The sequence below is a fragment of the Ovis canadensis genome, chromosome 3 (assembly GCF_042477335.2).
Source record: "Ovis canadensis isolate MfBH-ARS-UI-01 breed Bighorn chromosome 3, ARS-UI_OviCan_v2, whole genome shotgun sequence".
Lineage (NCBI taxonomy): Eukaryota > Metazoa > Chordata > Mammalia > Artiodactyla > Bovidae > Ovis > Ovis canadensis.
This window is the reverse complement of record NC_091247.1, coordinates 154,866,599-154,889,773: the sequence shown is the minus strand read 5'-3', so window position 1 is coordinate 154,889,773 and position 23,175 is coordinate 154,866,599. Positions and strand designations below refer to the sequence as shown.

At 40.3% G+C, this 23,175-nt stretch overlaps 1 protein-coding gene across 2 annotated transcripts in view; it reads right to left on the bottom strand.

The window, feature by feature from the left end:
- Positions 1-23,175, bottom strand: part of PTPRB (protein tyrosine phosphatase receptor type B) — a 125,171-nt gene that overhangs the window by 81,446 nt on the left and 20,550 nt on the right. Inside the window, exons 1-2 of one of the 2 annotated variants that reach the window (XM_069584640.1) lie at positions 9,991-10,596; positions 9,313-9,586 (exon numbers count right to left, since the gene is read on the bottom strand). In XM_069584640.1, the coding sequence (XP_069440741.1) occupies positions 9,313-9,586; positions 9,991-10,044 (328 nt within the window). In that variant the 5' untranslated portion in view covers positions 10,045-10,596. Of the gene's footprint in view, positions 1-9,312; positions 9,587-9,990; positions 10,597-23,175 lie in introns of those variants that run through there. The other variant, XM_069584639.1, reaches the window with a different exon arrangement.

The window sequence follows — 23,175 nt, the reverse complement described above, 5'->3', positions numbered from 1 at the left end:
TTTTTTTCTTTTTTTTTTTTTTTAAATTGACTTAAGGAGAGAGAAGAACCCATATGTATAAAATGGAAGTGATATTTAAAAAATTCTTTTGTATAGGCCATTAAAGCATTATTATCTATTGCTATAAGAATTTGAGGAGTGTTTAGAATTCAAAATGTTAGTATGTATTTTGGAAATAAATTTAGCCTTATAACAAGAGAGCAGACAATTCATAAGTTAGTGTCAAAAGCTTTTTTTGAAATCATATAGCACAGAGTATACATGCATAGGATCTGGTCATTTACAATGTGCTTTGGAGAAGATGAGAGGCATTAAGTGACTCATTTACATTACACAGGTAATTCAGCTGAGCTTCTAACATCTGGCTCCCAGTGAGTTCTTTTCTATCACACCTTAGTTGTTCCAGGGTGGAAAATGATGACCATGAGTCTCATGGTCAGTATAACAAAAAAATCAAACCAGATGTCTAAGAAAAATAATAGACAAATGTACAGAAGCTTCATTTGATGAAGCTTTGATGATGGTTTGGATACTGTAATACAGAAAAATGAATAACAACATTAATAAAAGCTAAATCTAATTCCACATCCAGGAACATTCTATCAATTTTTAAAAATTATTTCGCTTGTCTATTCCTTTTTCTCTCCTACTGCCTTAACCTGGTATTCCTTGTGTTGTGTCGGATTACTGCAAATGTCTTGCTTATTTTCTGTCTTTCTCCCACTATTGCCAAATAATTGCTTTGTATATCTCTCCCATCTGCCATCCTGATTTCCTAGGAAGCACCAAGAATTCTTCATGAGATGAAGTCTGAATTTCTCCACAGAAACTCAAGGTCTTCTCAAGCAGGATACTATCCTCCACCCACCTCTCCAACACACACCTTATGTTTCAGCACTAACTCCAGTCCAAGAGATCTATGTGATTTTATGTGATTACAGAGTCAACTTCTGTACCTTTGCAGGAATTATGATACTATTCTAGCTAAAAGCAGGGTGGCTAGGAGACCAGAAGCTGCATTTAGTAGCCCTCTACATAAAGCGGTGTGAACATCAACTATTCATATAAACTAATTGGGAATTGTATCATGGAAACCCAGTAAGGGTGAGGCAAAGCCACAAAGCATTCCTCGGTACAGGTTTTTGAAAATAGGCAGAAGAAGAAAATGAGAAAGCAACTGCTCTCACCATCTGCAGTTAATTAAATACACTTATAAAGAGGAAGAACTTCCCAGGTTGCACTAGCGGTAAAGAACCCACCTTCCATTGCAGGAGACATGAGACTCAGGTTTGATCCCTGGGGTCAGGAAGGTCCCCTGGAGGAGGGCATGGCAACCCACTCCAGTATTCTCGCCTGGATAATCTCGTGGACAAAGGAGCCTGGCGGGCTACAGTCTGCAGGGTCTCAAATAGTGTGACACAACTGAAGTGACTTAGCACGCATGCATAGAGAGGAAAATCTCTTTCAAAGGGCTTCCCTGGTAGCTTTGTGGTAAAGAATCCGCCTGCCAGTGCAGGGAACACGGGTTCGATCCCTGGATTGGGAAGATCCACTGGAGAAGAAAATGGAAACCCACTCCAATGTTCTTGCCTGGGAAATCCCATGAACATGGGAGTCTGCTGGGCTACAGCACACGGGGTTGCAAGAGTCGGACAAGACTTAGTGACTAAACAACAACAACGATTTTATTTTACTTTGTTGCAGTTTGACTATAGTCAGCTTTCTGACTTAGAAGATGATGTATACCGTATTATGCTAATAAAACATTTCATTTTATCAACTTTATACATTAGACAGAAAGTTCAGGTAGCAAAGAACTTTCAAAGTTTTAACAGCCTTAAAATTAAATCAGGTTAGAAAATCATTGCATCATGATTAACAACAGTGAGGAATACCATATTATTTGGCTTCTGAGAGTCTACAGTTTACTCAGGCATATAGGCCATGTGAAAAAAGGTAAACACAAAGGTGACCTGTCAGGGAGGCTGACTTTGAGGTCACACTATACCTGTGTTCAAATCCCAACAATGTCACTTCAAACAGTGATTTTAGGCAAGCCACTTATCTGCACCGAGGCTGTTTCCTCATCTGTAAAATGGGACACCTGCTTTACAGAGTTGCAGTGTTAAGAGGTAATGGAGGCAAAGTGTTCGGTACAGCCCAGGCATGTGGCGAGGCCTCAGAAAATGGCACTTGGTGTGAGTACTGCTACTGTTCTTGCTGTTCAGGGTGACAGGTCAGTGTCAATGCTGAAAATGCAAAAGGGGAATGACATTCGAGGATGAAGATCTCAGAGGTGGGCTTCATGAAGGAAATGAACTTGAGCAAATTGGAAGGTCAAGCAGGACTTAGAAATCAGAGAGAGGAGAGGCCATTGCAGAGTGAGAAGGCAGTTGAAGCTGCTGCTGCTGCTGCTGCTGCTGCTGCTGCTGCTGCTGCTGCTGCTGAGCTGCGTCAGTCATGTCCGACTCTGTGCAACCCCATAGACGGCAGCCCACCAGGCTCCGCCGTCTCTGGGATTCTCCAGGCAAAAACTACTGCGCTGAAAAGCTCACTTCCATTGAGTATTAGAGAACTGTGTCAACACCAAGGGGACCCTGACAGCTGATAGAAACTCTAATACCCTCAGGATATCCTTCAGCAGTCCCACTCTTCTCTTTGCTATTAACAGGAGAGGTTTTCTTGAGAATTCCCTGCGGTCCAATGGTTAAGAGTCAGTATTTTCATTGCTGGGGCCCTGGGTTTGATCCCTGGTCAGGGAACTAAGATCCTGCATGCCACACAGTGTGGCTGAAAAGCAAAACCAATTGAGATTTTCTCAATATTATATAAATACAGTATAAAGGGAAGCCCTTTTGCTCTTCTTCCAGATTGCTGCCCAGAAGTCTCTCTTACGTAGAAATTCATGCTCTGTTGCTTGATATGTGCTTCTGAACCTGGACATCCCAGTACCAAGGAATTACTGTTAATATTAGGTACGATATTGATACTGTGGTTATGTTAAAAATTATGCTTATCATTCAGAAATGCATACCAAAATATTTATAAATGAAATTAAACAATGACTTGGGCTGTGTTGATATGATACATGGTTAGGGAGTGTTGGGGATATAGATGAAACAAGATTGTCTGTCAGTTGGTAACTGTTAACAGTAGGTGATGTGTAAGTATATGGTTGTTCATAATACTATTCTGCTTACTTTTGATGTATTTGGGTTCTTCCATCCAGAAGAAGAAGAACAAAATCAAAACCCCCAACCCCTGGAAATCTGTGTGTGTATCTACCATGTTAATTTCAGTTGCATAGATTCCTCTTTGTTTATATACATTCCTACATATAGAACGGCCTTGACTTCTCCTACAATTTTAAAAAGTAGTCAGTAGTCAGAATCCCCCCAGGGGGATTCCAGGGAATTGATGTCTGGGAATGGAAGACATAAGGAATTTTCTTCTATTTTGTCTGGGCAAGTTAGATTTTACTTTTTGGTAATGTGCAGAATGCCATGCCCACCTACAGAAGTCAGACTAATGGCAGAAGCTTCCACACACACAAAAAGTCACATTCAGAGAACTAGGTTGGTCCATTTCATATATGGAACTCAACTTGGCCTTAAAATTCCTGAAATAAATGCATTGCAAATGGCTGATTCCTAATACTGAAGCCCATCATTAGAAGTACAACACAATCAAAATCAATATTATTTCATCACACGAACACACTTTTAATCATTATTCTACCCTTGAGTAGGCTAAGTATCTATAGATTTAAAGTATTTCATAATATATTTTCTTCTCTTTAAAAGTTGATTTGAAAAGTAACAACAAACTATCACAGGTAATTTGAAAGAACAAAAGCCAACTTAAAAATTATATCCATTCTACAGAGGAATAGAAAGAATAGGAGTCGGAGTTGGGGCCAGTAAGTCAGGTTTCAGGGTCTATGTTTGTTAACAGTATGGGTTTGTGATTAGTTAATTCTTATGAACATCAATCGCATCTCCAACCTCAAAGTAATAACAGGAAACATTTCACACTTAGTATGTGACAAAAACGGTTGTAGAATTTATGTCTGAAGCAAAACCTCAAAACAACCCTATGAAGTGAGCGTTACTTTTATTATTGTCCCCATTTTAGAGATTAGAAAAAGTGAATAACTTGCCCAAGGCAACTTGGTTAGTAAGTAATGGAGGCAGCTGCTTTCAGAACTCATCTCTTAATCACTATGTAACCTGTGCCTCATGACACTCCCTCCACGGGATTGCCATGTGGATATAATTAAACAATATATGTTTAAATATATTAAATATATATATATAAACAATATATTTAACATAAACAATTTTTATATATTAAATATATATAAACAATCAGTTAAATATATATATTTTATACTTTTACTTATGAAACAAGGTAGATGAAAGTATTTTAAATACTATAGGAGTACAGGACAAATATTAGAGTATTATTTTCTTCTTGGGAAAGACAATAAATATTTCTAAGCATTATAGAATTAACCAGGCATAAAAAGAAATGGTTACCAAAATCTTAATGCCAATGAATAATAGAAAAACTATATCATTATCTCTTGAACTTCAGTATGCAATGATTCACTTTGATGTTTTTTTAAAATCAGATACCCTAGGCTCTACTTTTAAATTCATTGCATATGAGGTAGAAGCCAACAATTTGCTTTTATAACAAACCCTGCAACAGATTTTAGTGCCATAGGTTACAGACAGTGCTGAGAAATAATGACCTGTGTTCAAAGCCACATGAGTGTTATGAACTGAACTGCATCTCTCTAAAATTCATATGTTAAAACCCTAACTACCAATACTTCATAATGTGACTGTATTTGAAGATAAGATCTCTAAAGGGGTAATTGAGTTAAAATGGGGTCTTTAAGGTGCTTCCTACTCTAATATGACTGGTGTCCTTATAAGAAGAGGAGATTAGATCACAGACAACACAGATGAAGGGCCAAGTAAGGACACAGTGAGGTGGTCATCTGCAAGACAGAGGAGCCCTAGAAGAAACTTGCTGACAACTTGATCTGGGACTTCTAGGCTCTAGAACCATGAGAAAATAAATTTATTGTTAAAGCCACCCAGTCTGTGGTATTTTGTTATGGAAGCCCTGGTAAACTAATAAAACGTTGAGGTGGAAATAATAACTGACATAGTAATTTGGTAATTAAAGCTTTTTTAAAAGTTAAAAACACAGGAGCTAATTTTAAAGAGCTGATTTTTTTTTTGCCTTTTTGATCTAGGCTGATTAGCAGGGTTTCCCCGGTGGCATTAGTGGTAAAGAATCCACCTGCCAATGCAAGAGATATAAGAGACTCAGGTTTGATCCCTGGGTTGGGAAGATCCCCTGGAGGAGGACATGGAAACCCACTCCAGTATTCTTGCCAGGAGAATCCCTTGGACAGAGGGGCCTGGTAGGCTATAGTCCATAGGGTTGCAAAGAGCTGGACAGGACTAAAGTGCACTAGGCTGATTGATAGGAACCTGACAGTGACTAACAAGAAAGCATATGAGACAAAGACATTCTTCCTATAGGTAAAGTTCCCTACCATCAGATTACTTCCCTGGGCTCCATAACTTACCTATAACCCAAGGAAAATAGACCATATTTTTACATACATTCAGCTTTCCTGGTGGCTCAGACAGTAAAGCCTCTGCCTGCGATGTGGGAGACCTGGCTTCAATCCCTGGGTCAGGAAGATCCCCTGGAGAAGGAAATGGCAACCCACTCCAGTACCCTTGCCTGGAAAATCCCATGGACAGAGGAGCCTGGTAGGCTATAGTCCATGCGGTCACAAAGGGTTGGACACAACTGAGCAACTTCACTTTCACTTTCTTTATATACATTTCCCCCCTAAAGTATTAATTTCATTTTATAATATTTGTCTATCATTTATTTATTCATTCATAGGTCCACCCATTCATCTCTCCATTGATCAATCCACCTTTCCATCCAATTAATCAATATTTACTGAATGCCTACCATGGGCTAGATGCCATGTTAGGTCCTGAAGAACTACTTCTTATTCGTGGAAAGATAAATATTCCCCCAAATTTCTAAATGAAAACTCTACAGTTTCATGTAAGCAAACACTAATGTCCTTAGGATACTTTAAGGTAAAGGAAATAAATAATCCCCAGTCCAGGGGATTCGGGGGAACTGGTATCTGAAAGGAGAAAAGCCACAATTCAGCTTTAGAGAGGTCCAGGCAGAATGATCAAGTTTTGCCAAATCTTCCAATATTTTAAGGTAATCAATATGTCTGGTATTTATATGAATTTTCAGCTCAATGCTGGTGAAATAATCTGAATTTTTCACAAACATTACATGAACCAAACAAAATCTATTGAAATAAATTATGCAGATAACAAATATTGAAAACCTCCACACTTTTGCGAACACTGGGTCCTCAGAGTCTAGATTAGAGGCTGTGCACTGGTGGCCCCCGGGGGTGTCAAGGAGCCTAAATAATAGATTTTGTTTGGCTCACATAATGTTTCGACACCCCAGGGGCTACCAGTTTGCAGTCTCTGATCTACATTCCGAGGACAGAGTATTAACAGAAGTCTTGAGGTTTTCAAATTTATAATCTGTTTCTAATGATTTACAACTAGATAATTTGGCTTTGAAATTATTACAGTTCTTGCATTGATCGTTTATGACCAAATACATCCAAGAGAAGCAGAGCAGGGTATTCAATAGGAAAAAGTGGTAAAGCTCTGTCACCACCCTTATCCTGAACTTCTCTCACCTCTACTGAAGACTACAAACACAGAGACCATGCTTTGTCATCTTTATTAATCACTACCTGGCCTAATTCCCTACAGTATCCATGCCTGATAAATGTTTGTTGAACTGAATTTGAATCCACATTGGTTTTCCAATTCTAATTTTAAATTTGGAGTGAAAACTGACTGTTGCTGAAATAGTTCCTATTTAGTTAAATTTTATTTTAAGGTCATGTCTACATTACTAAAATAACTATTTTTAGATAATTTACCAGGAAAAATAACCAGACAAATCCCACTTGGAATGACACAGAGATAATCTAAGCAACTGCTCTATCTCCAGCCATATCATGCCTTGCCCTCACTCTATTTTACTCTATAATGATAAGACAGGCATAACGGATTAAGAAAAGGACAACGTATCTGAATGACTTTTTTGGTCTGAAGTTACATTTCAGACTCAATATTATGCGACTAGTTGATCTTGCTTTTATAACAATAAAATATGATTTGTGGCATTCATCTCTGTAGCTTACCAATTAATACTAGAGGGATACCAGTACTTTCTCTGAACTTAGAATCAAAACTCACATATGTCCTTAAAATATAGAAAGCACAAAAAGTGCTGACAAAAAATAAACAGCAATCAACCAAAAATATTCTCTCTGAAACATTCGTAAAAATATCTTAATTAAAAATATTTAGTTAAGTAAATTATTTTTAAATACAGAGAATCATAAGTAAGGTTATACCATCATACAAATAACTATGAAAAACTTATCATTATACAAACATCACCATTGATCAAATTTCATTCTTCACATTTGGCACGGAGCTCATAAAATTTGTGGTGAAAAGTCTATTTGTAGTACTGTAAAAGGTAAATCCTTAAGGAAAATGATGGACACTAAATGCTAACAACTGTGAATGCTGATTGTCTTTTTTTAAAATTCAACATTGTCAGTAAAATGCAAATATTTCTGACATTTCACAAATGTCTCTGGACTTGAAACACACGCACTAATTAACTCTAAACATATTCTAACTAGTGACACCACAGTGAGTTCATTTTTATCAATTTTGTTTTTCCAAAAAAGTAAATCCTCTGGGTTAAATCAATGTATTCTTGCTTAATGTCTTCATCTTTTCTCCCTTAAGCTTCTGAAGGCTCACCTGTTTCTAAAAATCATTCTGTTCCATTCAACACAGACACCTTATCAAATGTAAACAACACATCATAAATTCCACAGTATTAGCAATCTGAGTGTTCATGGAACTACCTTCATATACCAAGAAATTAAGAACTTTACAACTAAAAAACCCAGCCACTAAAACTTCTGTAAAATGTTCTTATTATGTCAATGATTTTGGACTGTCTTTGATTCTATATAAAAACACAACCATGTGCTTAACAAGTGGTGTCTCTTTTCAATTCAAGTTCCTGCAAATCTCAGAAAATATCTTTCATCTTAAGTAACTGGGCAGTCTTAATAAGAGAATAATTAATTGGCTTATCATATGAATCTGTTTACATTTCCTGACTCTGCTGTAACAGCCCTGATAACTCACCATTCTCACACCTCTCAAAGGACTATAGCTGAAGAAGTGATCTTTGTTCAGGCTGAAAGTGAAAGACTAGCGAGGACAACACGTTTCTAAATTTAACTTCTGGAATTTTTCAGTTAAATTTGACTTTCTGGATGAAAGTCAGGCTTCTCTATGGCAACAAATAAAGATAATGTTAAGAGGAAGACGAATAAGGTCATAAAACATGGAAGTCATTAGCGGATTTACAGCATATCTGAGGGTGACTCTGGGGATTAATGAGGTAACATGCACAACAGCCCCCGCCTAAGTAAGCTGTTGGTTGGAACCTGGACCTCAATGACCAAGTCTAATACTCTCATTTTACAGATAAGAAAACTGAGGCAGGAAAGACACTCTTACCATGCATGGAAGGTTTTACCAAAATCGAACAGAAAATAATTGATTTAAGTTGCAGAGTAACCAAAAGATGTTCTTTGATATTGTATGGTTTTAGTTACTCAAGTGATAAAAAAAATGTTCACATCTTAATTTCAAGGGACTTTTTCTAATTTCCCCCTAAGAATGATTCTATCCCTGATTATTTTTATGTTCTGTTTCCAAAAATAAAACTAAGTTGAGGAAAGTCATATCCCTAATCATTGCACTTCCGTTATTTATTCTAAAAATATTGACTTAAAATTATTCCAGGGCTTGACACTTCAATGTGTTGGAAGCTCAAACCCCATCACTTTAACAAACTCCCTCCACAGCCCACTTATTCTCTCTGCTGCTCTCCCTGTTTAAGTGGCTAGTCCGCTGTTTTCAGCACTAAGGACATCTCTGAAAGTCAGCCAAGCTGTTTCTTGCCAGATCTGAGGAGACTGGAAATCTTTGTCAATAGTTCTTACAGATGTTTTTACCTTTATTATCATTACTTTGTATGCCTGGAACTCAAAGGAAGCATTGGCTTGAAAAGGCAGGTCTCAGCCAGGAGTGGCCTGGACTTCCAGCTGCACCTGTCACTTTTTACCTGTTTGCAAGACCATAGTTTTCTTTTCTCCATCCAGAGACATAATAGTGAAATTGTAGATGGTTCCTGCTTGTAAATCCTTGGAGTTACATCCATAGGTGGTGTTGTCTATCCGTACAGGGTGGCACCACGCGACCCCCGACGTGTCACTGCTGTAGGTGAGGTTAAAGTTACAGGGGAACGCCAAAGTTCTCCACTGGAGAGACACGGACCGGCTGGAGACCCTGGACTCTGTCAAGGTGAAGTTGCATCTCACTGGCTCCCCCAGTCCAGTCTGCAAAGGAACCAGAACAACAGCTGAAGCCCACCATCTATCCCTGCCCAGGGACGAGTCCGTAGCAAGCTCCCCAAGCTGCCTCCACTCTCCCCTGGCCCCATCCTCAGCCCATGCATCCTTTCGCCCTCCAGTCAAGAGAAAAGAAGTGCGTGGCCACTTTCCCCCTAACTGCTTTTTCTCCCGAGCAGCTGGAGAGAGAAGGTGGCTTTTTGCCTTCTGTGGCACGAGTTGTTAGGCTGGCTGGGGACTCAGAAGAGGATCACCGTTCCCCAAGCAGAGGAAGAAATTCTTCCACCTCCCTCTCCAAAACGCAACCCAGGAGACCAGAGAGCGGAGTGAGAATCTGGTCCTCGGCGGGGAGGGGCGCGTCCGCCCGCGGGGACCTCTTCGCGGCCCCTCACCTGCAGCAGGCTCAGCGCGGTCCACAGGGCCAGCCCGGCTCCATGGCTCCGCATGGCGCTCGGCGGTTCCCCCAAGCTCTATTGCCGGGCTGGGACGCGCCGCGCGGCCCGACGGCCGGCGGAGCCCGGACCACTTGTTGTGCGCACTTAGCGCGCCCCGCGGGCGCAGAGCGCGGGCCTCCGGGCTAGGGACGCGCGGGGGCCGCCGCAGCCGCTGCTGCTGCTGCCGCCCCGGGCGGGCTGCGGACGCGAGAGGCGGCTGGGGCCGGCAGCGCGCCGCCCTTCCCACGCTGCCATTCTGACCCGCGCTGCCTCGCCCCGGGCCCCGGCCGCGGACTTCCGCAATCAAAAGGCAATTTCCTCGTCTCCCGGCAAAGGAACAATGCGCTGGCGAGGGAGGGAGCCCCGCGGAGCAAAGGCTTGAGGCTGCCAAGGGGGCACGAGGTGGGCCAAGCTGCCCCCGCCGCCCCGCGCCGCCGCCTCCCCCTCCAGGGGTCCCGGCCGCGTCTGCGGAGGTCTGCCTCCTTCTGCCCCGACTTTAACTTTTTTCCCACTCTGTGGTCCTCAACCCCACCGTCTTCACCACAATCTGGACTCGCCCCTCTCACTTTCCAGCTCCCCACCCCGCCCTCTTCCTCCCCCCACACCCTGCTCCTCCCCCTCCCTGTCTTCCTTCCTATCTTCCTCATCTGCTTTCTCCAGGGTCTCTTTTCCCAGGATTAAACTTGACCACAGCAGATTTTCCTAGGTCGCCTCACTCTTTCCTAAAGCCTTTTATTAAGGTGCTATTGCCTTTCTCACCTCAAAACATTCATTTGTCTCAACGCGCATTCCCGACACCACCAAGAGAAAGACCCTAAAATGGTGGTGTCCATTGTCAACTTGGCCTTCATTTTTTCCTGCCATTCACTTTCCCCTTTCTCTTGTGTAGAGGTCTGTGCCCGCCCCAAAGTGTTATGCAAATAGTGCTAACCAAGAACATACATAATCACCACCATTTGTTCAGACCACAAGCAAAGCAGTTTCATTACGGATGGTTCAGTAGTTAAAGTCGTTTTCATCTGTAATTGAATATAAGAAAGCAATATGAACTCTGGTTTGAGGGAAATACCTTTAATGGCCCGGCTCCCCATATATCACAAAAAAGCAAAATTCACTTAGTTTCAGGCACTAACTTTGTGCTAACTTTTAGCAGTTGCCTCAGTACCTGAGTGATCATGTATCTGAAAAATTTTAAAGTTCCCAATAAACGAAGAGCAAATGGCAGTCCACTCCAGTATTCTTGCCTGGGAAATCCCATGGACAGAGGAGCCTGGGGATTTATAGTCCATGGGGTCCCAAAGAGTCGGACAGGATTGAGAGACTAAACACAGATGATAGTAGCAAAGTATTGCAACAAGCTTCTAATGTTTGGTTACTTTTCTTTGAGTGACATCTCTGACAATTGCTAAGAGGAGATTTTCAAAACAGAATGGTAGAGCTACATTAATGGGAAAGATGATATTCTCTTCTTTTTCAAATAGATTATACATAAATGTATATTATTGACCACTATATCAAATGTATCTACTTTGAGGAAAAAAAGGAAAAAAGTGAAAATTATTTCAATTCTTTCAGAAATCATGTTTTCTTTTGTTTAATTAGTGAAAAAATGAAGTTTCTACTCCTTGGAAGATTCTATGGGTTGTTACTCTGCAGCTAGACTGCTGCTGCTGCTGCTGCTAAGTTGCTTCAGTCATCTCCTACTCTGTGCGACCCCATAGACAGCAGCCTACCAGGCTCCTCCGTCCCTGGGATTCTCCAGGCAAGAACACTGGAGTGGGTTGCCGTTTCCTTCTCCAATGCATGAAAGTGAAAAGGGAAAGTGAAGTCGCTCAGTCGTGTCCAACTCTTGGAGACCCGATGGACTGTAACCTACCAGGCTCCTCCGTCCATGGGATTTTCCAGGCATTAGTACTGGAGTGGGGTGCCATTGCCTTCTCCAGCAGCTAGACTAGAGATCTCAAATCTCCTTTTCAAGTCACAAATACTCAAAGAAGGTCAAACCTAAAATATGTATGTATTTTTGGGAAAGTGGAATTTTTCTTATTTATTTGCCCAGGTCACTGGTCTTAATAAAGAACCTTTACCCTCCATATTTTACCCCTCAAGTTCAATGGCTATTCACAGCCTAGCATGCCTTTCAGCATCATCAGAGACAGTCCTCTCCTCTCTCCGCATTAGATACTGTCAACCTACAAGCTGCCTTTGGCCTTTACAGGAGTCTTTTTGAGCTTTATTCCTTTTTAACATCACTATTTCCCTTTCTGGTGTATTCAGAAAGCAATGTGATTTCCTTGTCTGTAAAACTGGAATAATGCCTACTCTAAATACTTCCCGGAGATATTATGAAGAATAAGATTACATGTGTTAAAGCACCTTTGCAAACTTTAATGTGCTGCCAGTTAACCTAGTAATAGACTGCATCCAAATCACACACTTCACTCTTTTTTAAGTTCATCCATCGCGTAGGATCCACTTACCTAACTTCTGCTGCCCATTCTTCTTTGTCTTTTCCAGTGAGGTTTTTGCAGTTTTTTTCATAGATTGGCCCCTCAATTTGGAATCTTTCCACTCCAATTTACTAAATACTCCTCTTTCCTTTGCATAAAACTTCGCTAAATCTTATTTTTAAGTTCTCCACGCTTTCTAATTCTTTATTAAAAAAAATACTACATTACCAACTTACTGTACCCTATCAGTTAACTTCAAAATTGTATTTTTAATACATAATATACTGTCTGAATATGATGCTATATACTGCCTTATAATAGAGGCAACTATACAAAAAGAAAATGAAAAGGACTAGTCAAACAAGGCAATAACAAAATATCCTCATCACACTCTTCAAATGCGTCTAAATTCTATAATTAATAGTGACCTGCTAATAATAACCCTGGCGATAAGAATTAGGAAAAGGAGGAGCAATTTCTTTAAGTACAATGATTTTATTATTGATCTATCAAAGAGAAACATTGTACATTTAAGATTGTGTGTCTTTTGTCTATTTTGATACCAATGTGTATGAAGAATTACAGCAATCTATGAAGGAAAGGACTAGGAGTCAGAGATTTTTTTCCCAAAGATGTATAATTACTATTTTGTTTTGTTTTGTTTTGAGAATCTTAAGGCTTATGGCAAAGCCCCCAATTAATTAGTGGGTCCTAAATAACCCATAAGAATGAATATATTATGAAACAAGGAGAGAAAGTTTAAACTCAGGTTTTTACTGATTACATTTTAAAGGCTGATTTTCCTTTTAGAAACTCTTATATGAATATGAAAAATTAGAGAGATGTATAGTAGATTCAAGGCAGTAAGGGACTGGGAAAATCTGCCAGATAACATCTTTTACAAAAGGAGTTTATTTGAAACTACTGTACAAAGTATAAATAAAAGAATTCATTTTCTTCTTTGTTCTCATCTTTGTTTGGAATTCCTCACCTTCTTTGAAGCTATTTATCCTGTTTAATTAGTGAAGAACAGAGCCTGGCACACTGCAGTCCATAGGGTCACAAAGAATCAGACACGACTTAGCGACTAAACAGCAACAAATCCTGTTTAATGCCACTGCATTTGCTTTATACCTTGCTGCATTCCAGAAATTCAGAGTCAGCCTCTGTAACTTTTCAGGGAGAACTTCTCTTTGCCACTATGAAATCTTTCCCAGACTGCATGGGAAGGGTGGGCCTGTTTTTTTAATTAGATATATGTCTAAAATCAAACTGTTGGTTAAACAGCTGCCTTTTAAACAAATAGTCATAACAATTAATGAATAATTTCTCTAAGTGACATTCATTATGAATTCATAGATGATAGCATGATTCTTTTCACGTTATGAATATACATGTTGAATGATACAACTGATCATCAGGGGTCCCTGGGCCACGTTTTGAGAATTGTTACTTTACATCCAAGTTTGAGCAGGGTGCAGAGAAGTTTGAGGGGATGCAGGGAGAGTGGATTGGTAAATCTGATTGGTTAATTCAAACTTCTCACTCATGACCTGAAAGGTCTTTCGTGACCTGGCCTCTGCTCACTCCATGCCTCTCTCTTGCTTGCCTCCTATTCTCCAGCACCCTGAGTCTAATAATCCATTTACTCATTCATTTAGCAAATACTGACTGAGCGCCTACTGTGTGCCAAGCCTTGTTGTAAGTTATGGAGACACCCTAAGGAGCTGACTCTTTTCTGCCCCAGGGCCTTTGTGCTTGCAGCTTTCTCTTGGACCACTCCTGTCCACAGGCTCTGCTTAGCTATCTTCTCAGTCTTTAGATCTCAGCCTAAGCACATCCCTGTGGGGGCAGACCCTTTCTGACCTCCTGGGGTTAAGTATGCCGTTATCAATTTTCATCTCAGCAACCCATTTATTTAATTCTGCACATTAATGACACTTGGTAATAATCTAATTATTTATACATCTGTATACTGTCTGTCTTCCCTGGCAGAGAATTCCTTGTGGGCAGAGTCTTTGTCTGTCTTGCTCCTCTGCATGGAACTTGGCAGTATGGTGGAGTTTCAACAAGTATTTTTTGAATGAGTAGATGAATGAATGAATGAGTGAGTCTTTGTAGCTGCTCAATAAATATTGTCATCTGAATAAATACTTTAAACAAGCCCTTCTAGACATGTTCCTGCTATATACCTCAAAGATCATCTTGAAAGGCAGGGAGTGTGAGAGAAGAGAGAAGAGAAGATCGATTTTGAAGAGAAAGAGGTGGGAAAAGATGAGTGGGAGAAAAAGAAGAAAGGGGAGGGAAGGAGTAATCTTTAGGACAGTGGTTCTCAAAGGCTAGAATCAGCATCATCTGAGGACTTGCTAGAAACACAAAATCTTACGGCTCTACCACAATCTGAAGAATCTGAAATATTCTGGTGGAGCTCAATAATGTGCGTGCGGTGTTTAACAGGCTTTCCTGCTTTAGTTGGTGAGAAAGAGCTATCCAAATTCCAATAAAAAGTCTTAGATTGTCAGTCCTGAACACTGAATCCTGAATCAGATCATTTTATATTAAAGAAAGTTAATGATACTTCATTCTTTTAAATTTCACTGAGCTCTCTGGTTACAAGAAATATATTGGCGATTTAAAAGGTCTTGAACAGTTTTAGAAGGTGTCAAGTAAAGTGGTGACATAATATATAATATAGTATATATTTTATATAGTATATTTACAATATGTATTAGATGCACATTTTGATATTTAACACTTCTCCATAAAGTACAGGTGCTAAAGGGAAAATGATCAACATGCAGCAAACAGCAGATGACAGGCCAATTCTGATGCCTTTTTCATGCAGCTCTCATGTCTGTTTCCTCAGAGATTTTTAAAAAGAAGAAAGCCTAGCAATTAGGGAATGTATCAATTAAAAACAATTACAAGGTGGCAAATCCTTTTCTCTGTTTAAATTTGAACTGGCTCTGTAAGTAAATGACAGCAGAAGTGAATACAATTTTAACCTGCCACAGGTGTCATGCATTTAAAAAGGGGTTTATTAAAATTTAGGTAAGATAATTTCGATAAACAGTTTTCTAAAAAGGACCTGACTTTTGTGTTTAGAGATGCTATTTTGGGATGCTTACATTTCAGGGAAGCTTTCTAGCTTCCTAGATCCTAACCTTACTAGGTCATAGGTCTCCAGGAAAATGGAAACAAATAGAAACATTTGGAAGTGGTTTAATGAGGAGGTGGACTAAATGAGAAGGTTCATGTTGTATGAACAGCACTTCCCTGGCTAAAGGGCACACGTGTTAGACAGTGTGAGTAGTAATAATAGTATATGAAAGCAATAAATCATGGATGCTGAGCACCCAGCAATGCTAGGGAATGACAAAGTCCACGAATGAGAATGTCCTTCTGAGCCCATCCAAATAATAATAAACTACCCTCTCTGTCAATCCCATACCCAAGAGGAATTCTTCAGTAGATCGACACAAAAGACCTTCACTGGCTGCTCTGACTGTTGGCCATGCCAAGATTTTTTTTAAATCCTGGAAGGGAGGGGTGGGAGTGCCGGATGTGTCTCTAGCAGCAGCCCCATCATCTCTCCCAGACACATCTCTAAGGTTTCCTGGTATTTTTTTTTTCTACATAAATTTCTCACCCTCTTCCCTTCCCCCACTTTTTTATTTTAATCTAGAGGAAATGGGCTTTGCATAGCTTTTGTCAGAGCTTTATAACTGTGCACAGAATGACTTAAAACCAGATGTGACTGTAAACAAATCACTTTTCCAGTCTCAAGCGATTCTGTTGCATCTTCGTTCCCACGTTTCACGTGCTGTCACCACACCCGAGGAAATGAATTGGCTCACATATGCACCAAATCAAGAGGTTAACGTGGCCAGTGGGGATGTCTATATGGGAGTGACTGCTATACATTCCGCTGTCAGGAGCTAGGTCATGAGCCTCAAAGCATGGCTAACACTGGCTTTAAGGAAAAGGAGAACAAAAACAAAAATCACACATCTTGTCTCCCTTAGAAAGAGATGATTGGAGGGTAAGGGGTTTTTTTTTTCCTGTGTATCATATGAGACTGTTGACTAAGATCATGTGTAGTATGGGGGCTTCCCAGGTGGCATAGTGCTAAAAAATCTGCCTGCCAATACAGGAGATGCAGGTTTGACCCCTGGGTCGGGAAGATCCCCTGGAGTAGGAAATGGCAACTTGCTCAGATATTCTTGCCTGAAAAACTACATGGACAGGGAAGCCTAGTGGGCTGCAGTCCCTGGGGTTGCAAAGAGTTGGACACAACTGAGCAGCTGAACACACATCATGTTAGAACATTATTTCTCAAGAATTCTCTGGAGGTTGTAAACAGAGGACTCTATTTGGTCAGCACATATTCCTTTCTGGCTCTTATAGTGTGATCTTAATTGTTTTTTAAAAATGGAATAAGCAGATAATTTTGAGAAAAATAGATTTTTTCATGGTAAAAAGTCCATGTTTTGACTTTTCATTTAAAACAATTAAAAAATGGAGGCTTGCTGGGCCCCCATCCTGCCCACCTCTTCCATATCGCTTTCCCATTCCACCCTTCTCTATTGGATGAGGCAGACACAGGGCATCTCAGAGCCCTCTGAATGTTGGAGCTGACAGTTACCATAGTGAAAAATCAAAGGGGCCTTACCATATTTTTCAAAAAACAATGAGAAAACCATCAGCTACATTAGAAAACTCTTGAAGGAAGAAGTCTTAGCTCTTTGCTATCTCCCCATGCCCATGTTGTGGAGACTCAATAACTGTTCATTTATCTAACAGTAAATATTCATATTTCACCACTCAACAAGGACATGGCTAATTATTGGGGAATCTTAAAATAATTGTATTCTTCAGTTGTTCCATTGCAGATGTGGAACCCTCAGTTCAGTTCAGTTCAGTTCAGCTGCTCAGATGTGTCCGACTCTTTGTGATCCCATGGACTGCAGCATGCCAGTCCTCCCTGTCTATTACCAACTTCCAGAATTTACTGAAACTCATGTCCATTGAGTTGGTGATGCCATCCAACCATCTCATCCTCTGTCATCCCCTTCTCCTCTAGCCTTCACTCTTTCCCAGCATCAGGGTCTTTTAAAATGAGTCAGTTCTTCGCATCAGGTGGCCAAAGGTTTGGAATTTCAGCTTCAACATCAGTCCTTCCAGTGAATATTCAGGACTGATTTTCTTTAGGATGGACTGGTTTGATCTCCTTGCAGTCCAAGGGGCTCTCAAGAGTCTTCTCCAACACTACAGTTCAAAGCATCAATTCTTTGGCGCTCAGCTTTCTTTATAGTCTAACTCTCACATCCATACATGACCATTGGAAAAACCATAGCCTTGATTAGATGGACCTTTGCTGACAAAGTAATGTCTCTGCTTTTCAATATGCTGTCTAGTTTGGTCATAACTTTCCTTCCAAGGAGTAAGCGTTTTTTAATTTCATGGCTGCAATCACCATCTGCAGTGATTTTGGAGCCCCCAAAAATAAAGTCTGACACTGTTTCCCCATCTATTTCCCATGAAGTGATGGGACTGGATGCCATAATATGGTTTTCTGAATGTTGAGCTTTAAGCCAACTTTTTCAGTCTCCTCTTTCACTTTCATCAAGAGGCTCTTTAGTTCTTCTTCACTTTCTGCCATAAGGGTGATGTCATCTGCATATCTGAGGTTATTGATATTTCTCTGGGCAATCTTGATTCCAGCTGTGCTTCTTCCAGTCCAGCATTTCTCATGATGTACCCTGCGTATAAGTTAAATAAGCAGGGTGATAATATACAGCCTTGATGTACTCCTTTTCTTATTTGGAACCAGTCTGTTGTTCCATGTCCAGTTCTAACTGTTGCTTCCTGTCCTGCATACAGGTTTCTCAAGAGGCAGGTCAGGTGGTCTGGTATTCCCATCTCTTTCAGAATTTTCCACAGTTTATTGTGATCCATATAGTCAAAGGCTTTGGCATAGTCAAGAAAGCATAAATAGATGTTTTTCTTGAATTCTCTTGATTTTTTGATGATCCATTAGATGTTGGCAATTTTATCTCTGGTTCTTCTGCCTTTTCTAAAACCAGCTTGAACATCTGGAAATTCACAGTTCACATATTGCTGAAGCCTGGCTTGAAGAATTTTGAGCATTACTTTACTAGCATGTGAGATGAGTACAGTTGTGTGGTAGTTTGAAATAGCTCAACTAGAATTCCATCACCTCCACTAATTTTTCATAGTGATGCTTCCTAAGGTCCACTTGACTTCACATTCCAAGATGTCTGGCTCTAGGTGAGTGATCACACCATCTTGATTATCTGGGTCATGAAGATCTTTTTTATATAGTTCTTCTGTGTATTCTTGCCACCTCTTCTTAAGATCTTCTGCTTCTGTTAGGTCCATACCATTTCTGTCCTTTATTGTGCCCATCTTTGCAAGAAATGTTCCCTTGTTATCTCTAATTTTCTTGAAGAGATCTCTAGTCTTTCCCATTCTATTGTTTTCCTCTATTTCTTTGCACTGATCACTGAGGAAGGCTTTCTTCTCTCTCCTTGCTGTTCTTTGGAACTCTGCATTCAGATGGGTATGGGTATATCTTTCTTTTCTCCTTTGCCTTTTGCTTCTCTTCTTTCCACAGCTATTTGTAAGGCCTCCTCAGATAACCATTTTGCCCTTTTGCATTTCTTTTTCTCGGGGATGATCTTGACCCCTGACTCCTGTATAATGTCATGAACCTCTGTCCATAGTTCTTCAGGCACTCTATCAGATCTAGTCCCTTGAATCTATTTCTCACTTCCACTGTGTAATTGTAAGGTCATTGATTTAGGTCATACCTGAATGGTCTAGTGGTTTTCCCTACTTTCTTCAATTTAAGTCTGAATTTGGCAATAAGGAGTTCATGTTCTGAGCCACAGTCAGCTCCTGGACTTGTTTTTGGTGACTGTATAGAGCTTCTCCATCTTTGGCTGCAAATAATATAATCAATCTGATTTTGGTGTGGACCATCTGGTGATGTTTCTGTGTAGAGTTTTCTCTTGTGTTGTTGGAAGAGTTGCTATGATCAGTGCTTTCTCTTGGCAAAACTCTATTAGCCTTTGCCCTGCTTCATTCTGTACTCCAAGGCCAAATTTGCCTGTTACTCCTGGTATTTCTTGACTTTCTACTTTTGCATTCCAGTCTCCTATAATGAAAAGGACATCTTTTGGGGGGTGTTAATTCTAGAAGGTCTTGTAGGTCTTCATAGAACGGTTCAGCTTCACCTTCAACTTCACCTTCAAGGGGCACAGGCTTGGATTACTGTGATATTCAATGGTTTGCCTTGGAAATGAACAGAGATCTTTCTGTCATTGTTGAGACTGCATCCAAGTACTTCATTTCAGACTCTTCTGATGAGGTTTTGTGGAACCCTCAGCATGATAGAATTCAAGAGTACCTAGTACCTAAGCCTTCAGATAAACTAGTGCCTAAGCCACCTCTGACTCCCCGAAAGATCTAATCCTTCTGGAATTATCCAGAGGTCATTGCTTTCAGACCACCAAGATCAAAACTCTTAGCAAGTCATCTATTGTGGCATTCTCTTGTCAACTCTGCTGTCCTGGGCTGGAATTACAGGCTTGTGCAAAAAGGTGCAAGAGTAAATGTTCACAGATACAGCTGAAGGGCAAGCACCTGGTAAAGCTGCACTGGCAGTGTGTGCTCATTGACCCAGGTCTACTTGAGATCCAGGTAAGAAGAGCTCTGATGAGAAAAGAGGCACCTCCTGTGTACTTCCCAAACAGGCAGTACCCCAGTGGTGACCTCGTCTGGATTTAGCAGTGGTAGGATTCTGTTGCCAGCTCACCCAAAGAGTGGGAAGAATCAAAAAATTTTTCCCTTCAGAGACATTCCCTAGAATTCATAGAGTTTCCCCTTTCAGTGACTTTCACCATATTTCATAATAACTGGTTTTCAAAGCTGTTATCCTGTGAGTGGGCTATGTGAGCAAAACCAGTATGTAACTAGGGTAAATTGCAGAGATTTAAAGAACTTAGCAGTCTTTCCCAGAGCATCTTTATCTTTATACTTATCAGCTGGCTCACCCACCAGTTCAGACCCCTGGATTTACCATTCTTTCTTGCAAATTCATCATCATTTCTCATGATGTTTGCTATCCTCTCCCCCAACCCAACCCTCTCTCCTCCTGGTCCTTGAAGAAGATGGACAGGTCTTAGGTCTGAGCCACTGGTCTACCCCTTGATCCAAGGGATCAAGAGCATCCCTTGGATTCTGCCCTATATAAGCCCTTAAGCAAATCACTCCTTTTATTTTTTTAACTTTTTTTTTGTTTTGAAATAATTTCAAACATATGGATAAGTTATAAAAATTATAAGAGTGAGTGCTATGACATATCCTTACCAAGACCCATTAATCTTTTTCTAAGATTCTGCCACAATTTCAGAGTAAACTGCATATCTCCTGAATGAATTGTTTAATATCAGTAAAGACATCAAATTTAAGAAACGCAAAATTGATATAATGCTTTAATCCGTAATCCATATTTCAGTTTCACCAGTTGACTCAAGCATTCTTTTTGGCATTTGTTGTTGCTGTTTTTTCTCTAAGAAGGATCCCACCCAGGATTCTGTGTTATATTTAGTTGTCAAGTCTCTTAATCTTCCATAATCTGGAACATTTCCTGTCTTTAAAACCATCCTTATGACATTGACCTTATTGAATAATATGTCAGTTATCTCTATGGTATGTATTTCCCTCCATTTGCAATTGTTTGATGTTTCCTTATGATTAGATTCAAGTTATAGGTACCTTGTCAACAGAACTGTTCCTCTTGTCTTGGGTTCAGTGTTTTTTCTCTAACAGATTAATTATTCAATTATTTCCCAATGGATCACAAATATAATTGCACATTAGAATCCATGAGAAGATCTTTACACTCTGATGCTGAGGTCCTATGTTGGTAAATTCTAATTCAATAGGTCTGAGGGAGAATTTGAGAATCTGTATTTTTAAAAAAGCTTCCTAGGTGATTCTGATGTGTGTAAGACCAGGACTGAGAGCCACAGACTTCCTATCTCAATTTGCACATCCCGGCTTCTCCTTCAATCTCATTTTCCTTCCTTTGCTACATTCTCTCCCCTCTGCATCAACCCTCACCTGGGCTCCTCCTCATCTGCCAAACGGAATCCATGTGCTAGACAAATACTGGGAGGTTGAAAAGCTCATGTCAATTCACATGCTCTGTTTTATGGGTTGCATTTTATGTGCATGTGACCCATATTGTGACAATATATGAACACAGCCTTTTGGTGCACCAAATGGAGAGTCAGGCAAATCCCCTATAATTAAAAGAAAATGAAAGGAAACAAAAATCCTAGAGATTTTAAAGCCAGAGAGGGTTGAGTGAATCATAAGCCATATTATGCTATTGGCACATAATAGTCCACGTTAGCGGGGAATCTGAGAGAACTACAGCCCTTTGTCAGAATTGGATTTAAATGATGCCAATTATAAATTAGGGTTGTCAAGGACACATCCCTCCCGCAATAGTGTACCCCCTTGCATGAGCTCCTGTGCTATGACCAGTCTTAGCATCTGTTTATCTTTTCTCCTATTCACTTTAGACAATCTAAGAATCTCTTGATTACAAGGAATCATTAGGGGATGGTTTGGAATGTTTCTTTTTATTGTATGTTTGAGCTTCTGCTTCTAGGTTTTTGTCTCAGAAAAGGGGAATGTTATCCCATTTTTAGTTGTGGCCACAGAGGAGTGGGGCAGCGGGGAGGTGCCCCTCTGTTTATGTAACATGATAAAGGAGTTGACCCCAGACTTGCTAGGGGTGGTTGTTTTCTTTCTTTTTTTGCATTTGTCTCCTCAATTATTTGGAGACTCATGTTGGGCGGTGATGTCTCTGAGGGCCAAATGAAAGGAAGCACAGAGCCATTAAACCTGCACCAGCACCACAATGGCTATTCATGAACTGAGGAAATGTGGTCCCTCTCGAAGGCCTGGCCAGGGCAGGATGGCGGTGGGGGGAAGAAGGGGGTGTGTCTCCAAACGAAACTGATGGGTGCTTAGTGGAACCAGCCAGTAACATTTTTAATGCATGTTCAATGCTTCATTCCTTTGAAAGCATTGTCACGTGATAATGCTAGCGCATCTGGTTCTTACAACAACCCTGTGACATAGGCAGGGTAGCAAAAATGAGACAAAAACAAGAAGCTAGTGTTAATTTCTAAATTAGGCAACATTACTGAATACTTACTGTGTATAGACAATGCACTAAGCCCTTTTCTTAATCCGATTGTAATCTTCATAGCTGTTTTATGTGGCAGAGAGAGTACCTTAATTATCCTTATTTTAAAGAGGAAGCAAGTATGACTTGAGTAACTACTAGTTGATACCACTTGGATTTAAACCAGGTTTCTCTGACACAAAAACCCTGGCTCTTTAACACTTTATCAAACCATCTCCCCCAAGGTCACATGGCTGAGAGACAATCCAGATCAGTACTTTCTTGAGAACCCACGACTCAAATGATAAATGAACTCTGCTCAGAGTTTGAAGAGAAACACAGTTCCATGGCCTGTCTTCTCTTCCTTTGAAGGCCATTTCTGCACATGTAATTTCCACCTGCACCTCAGGCTCAGGGCTCCAAAAGATTGACTTCCTGCTACCTCCACTCCTGCCTGTCTCTCCT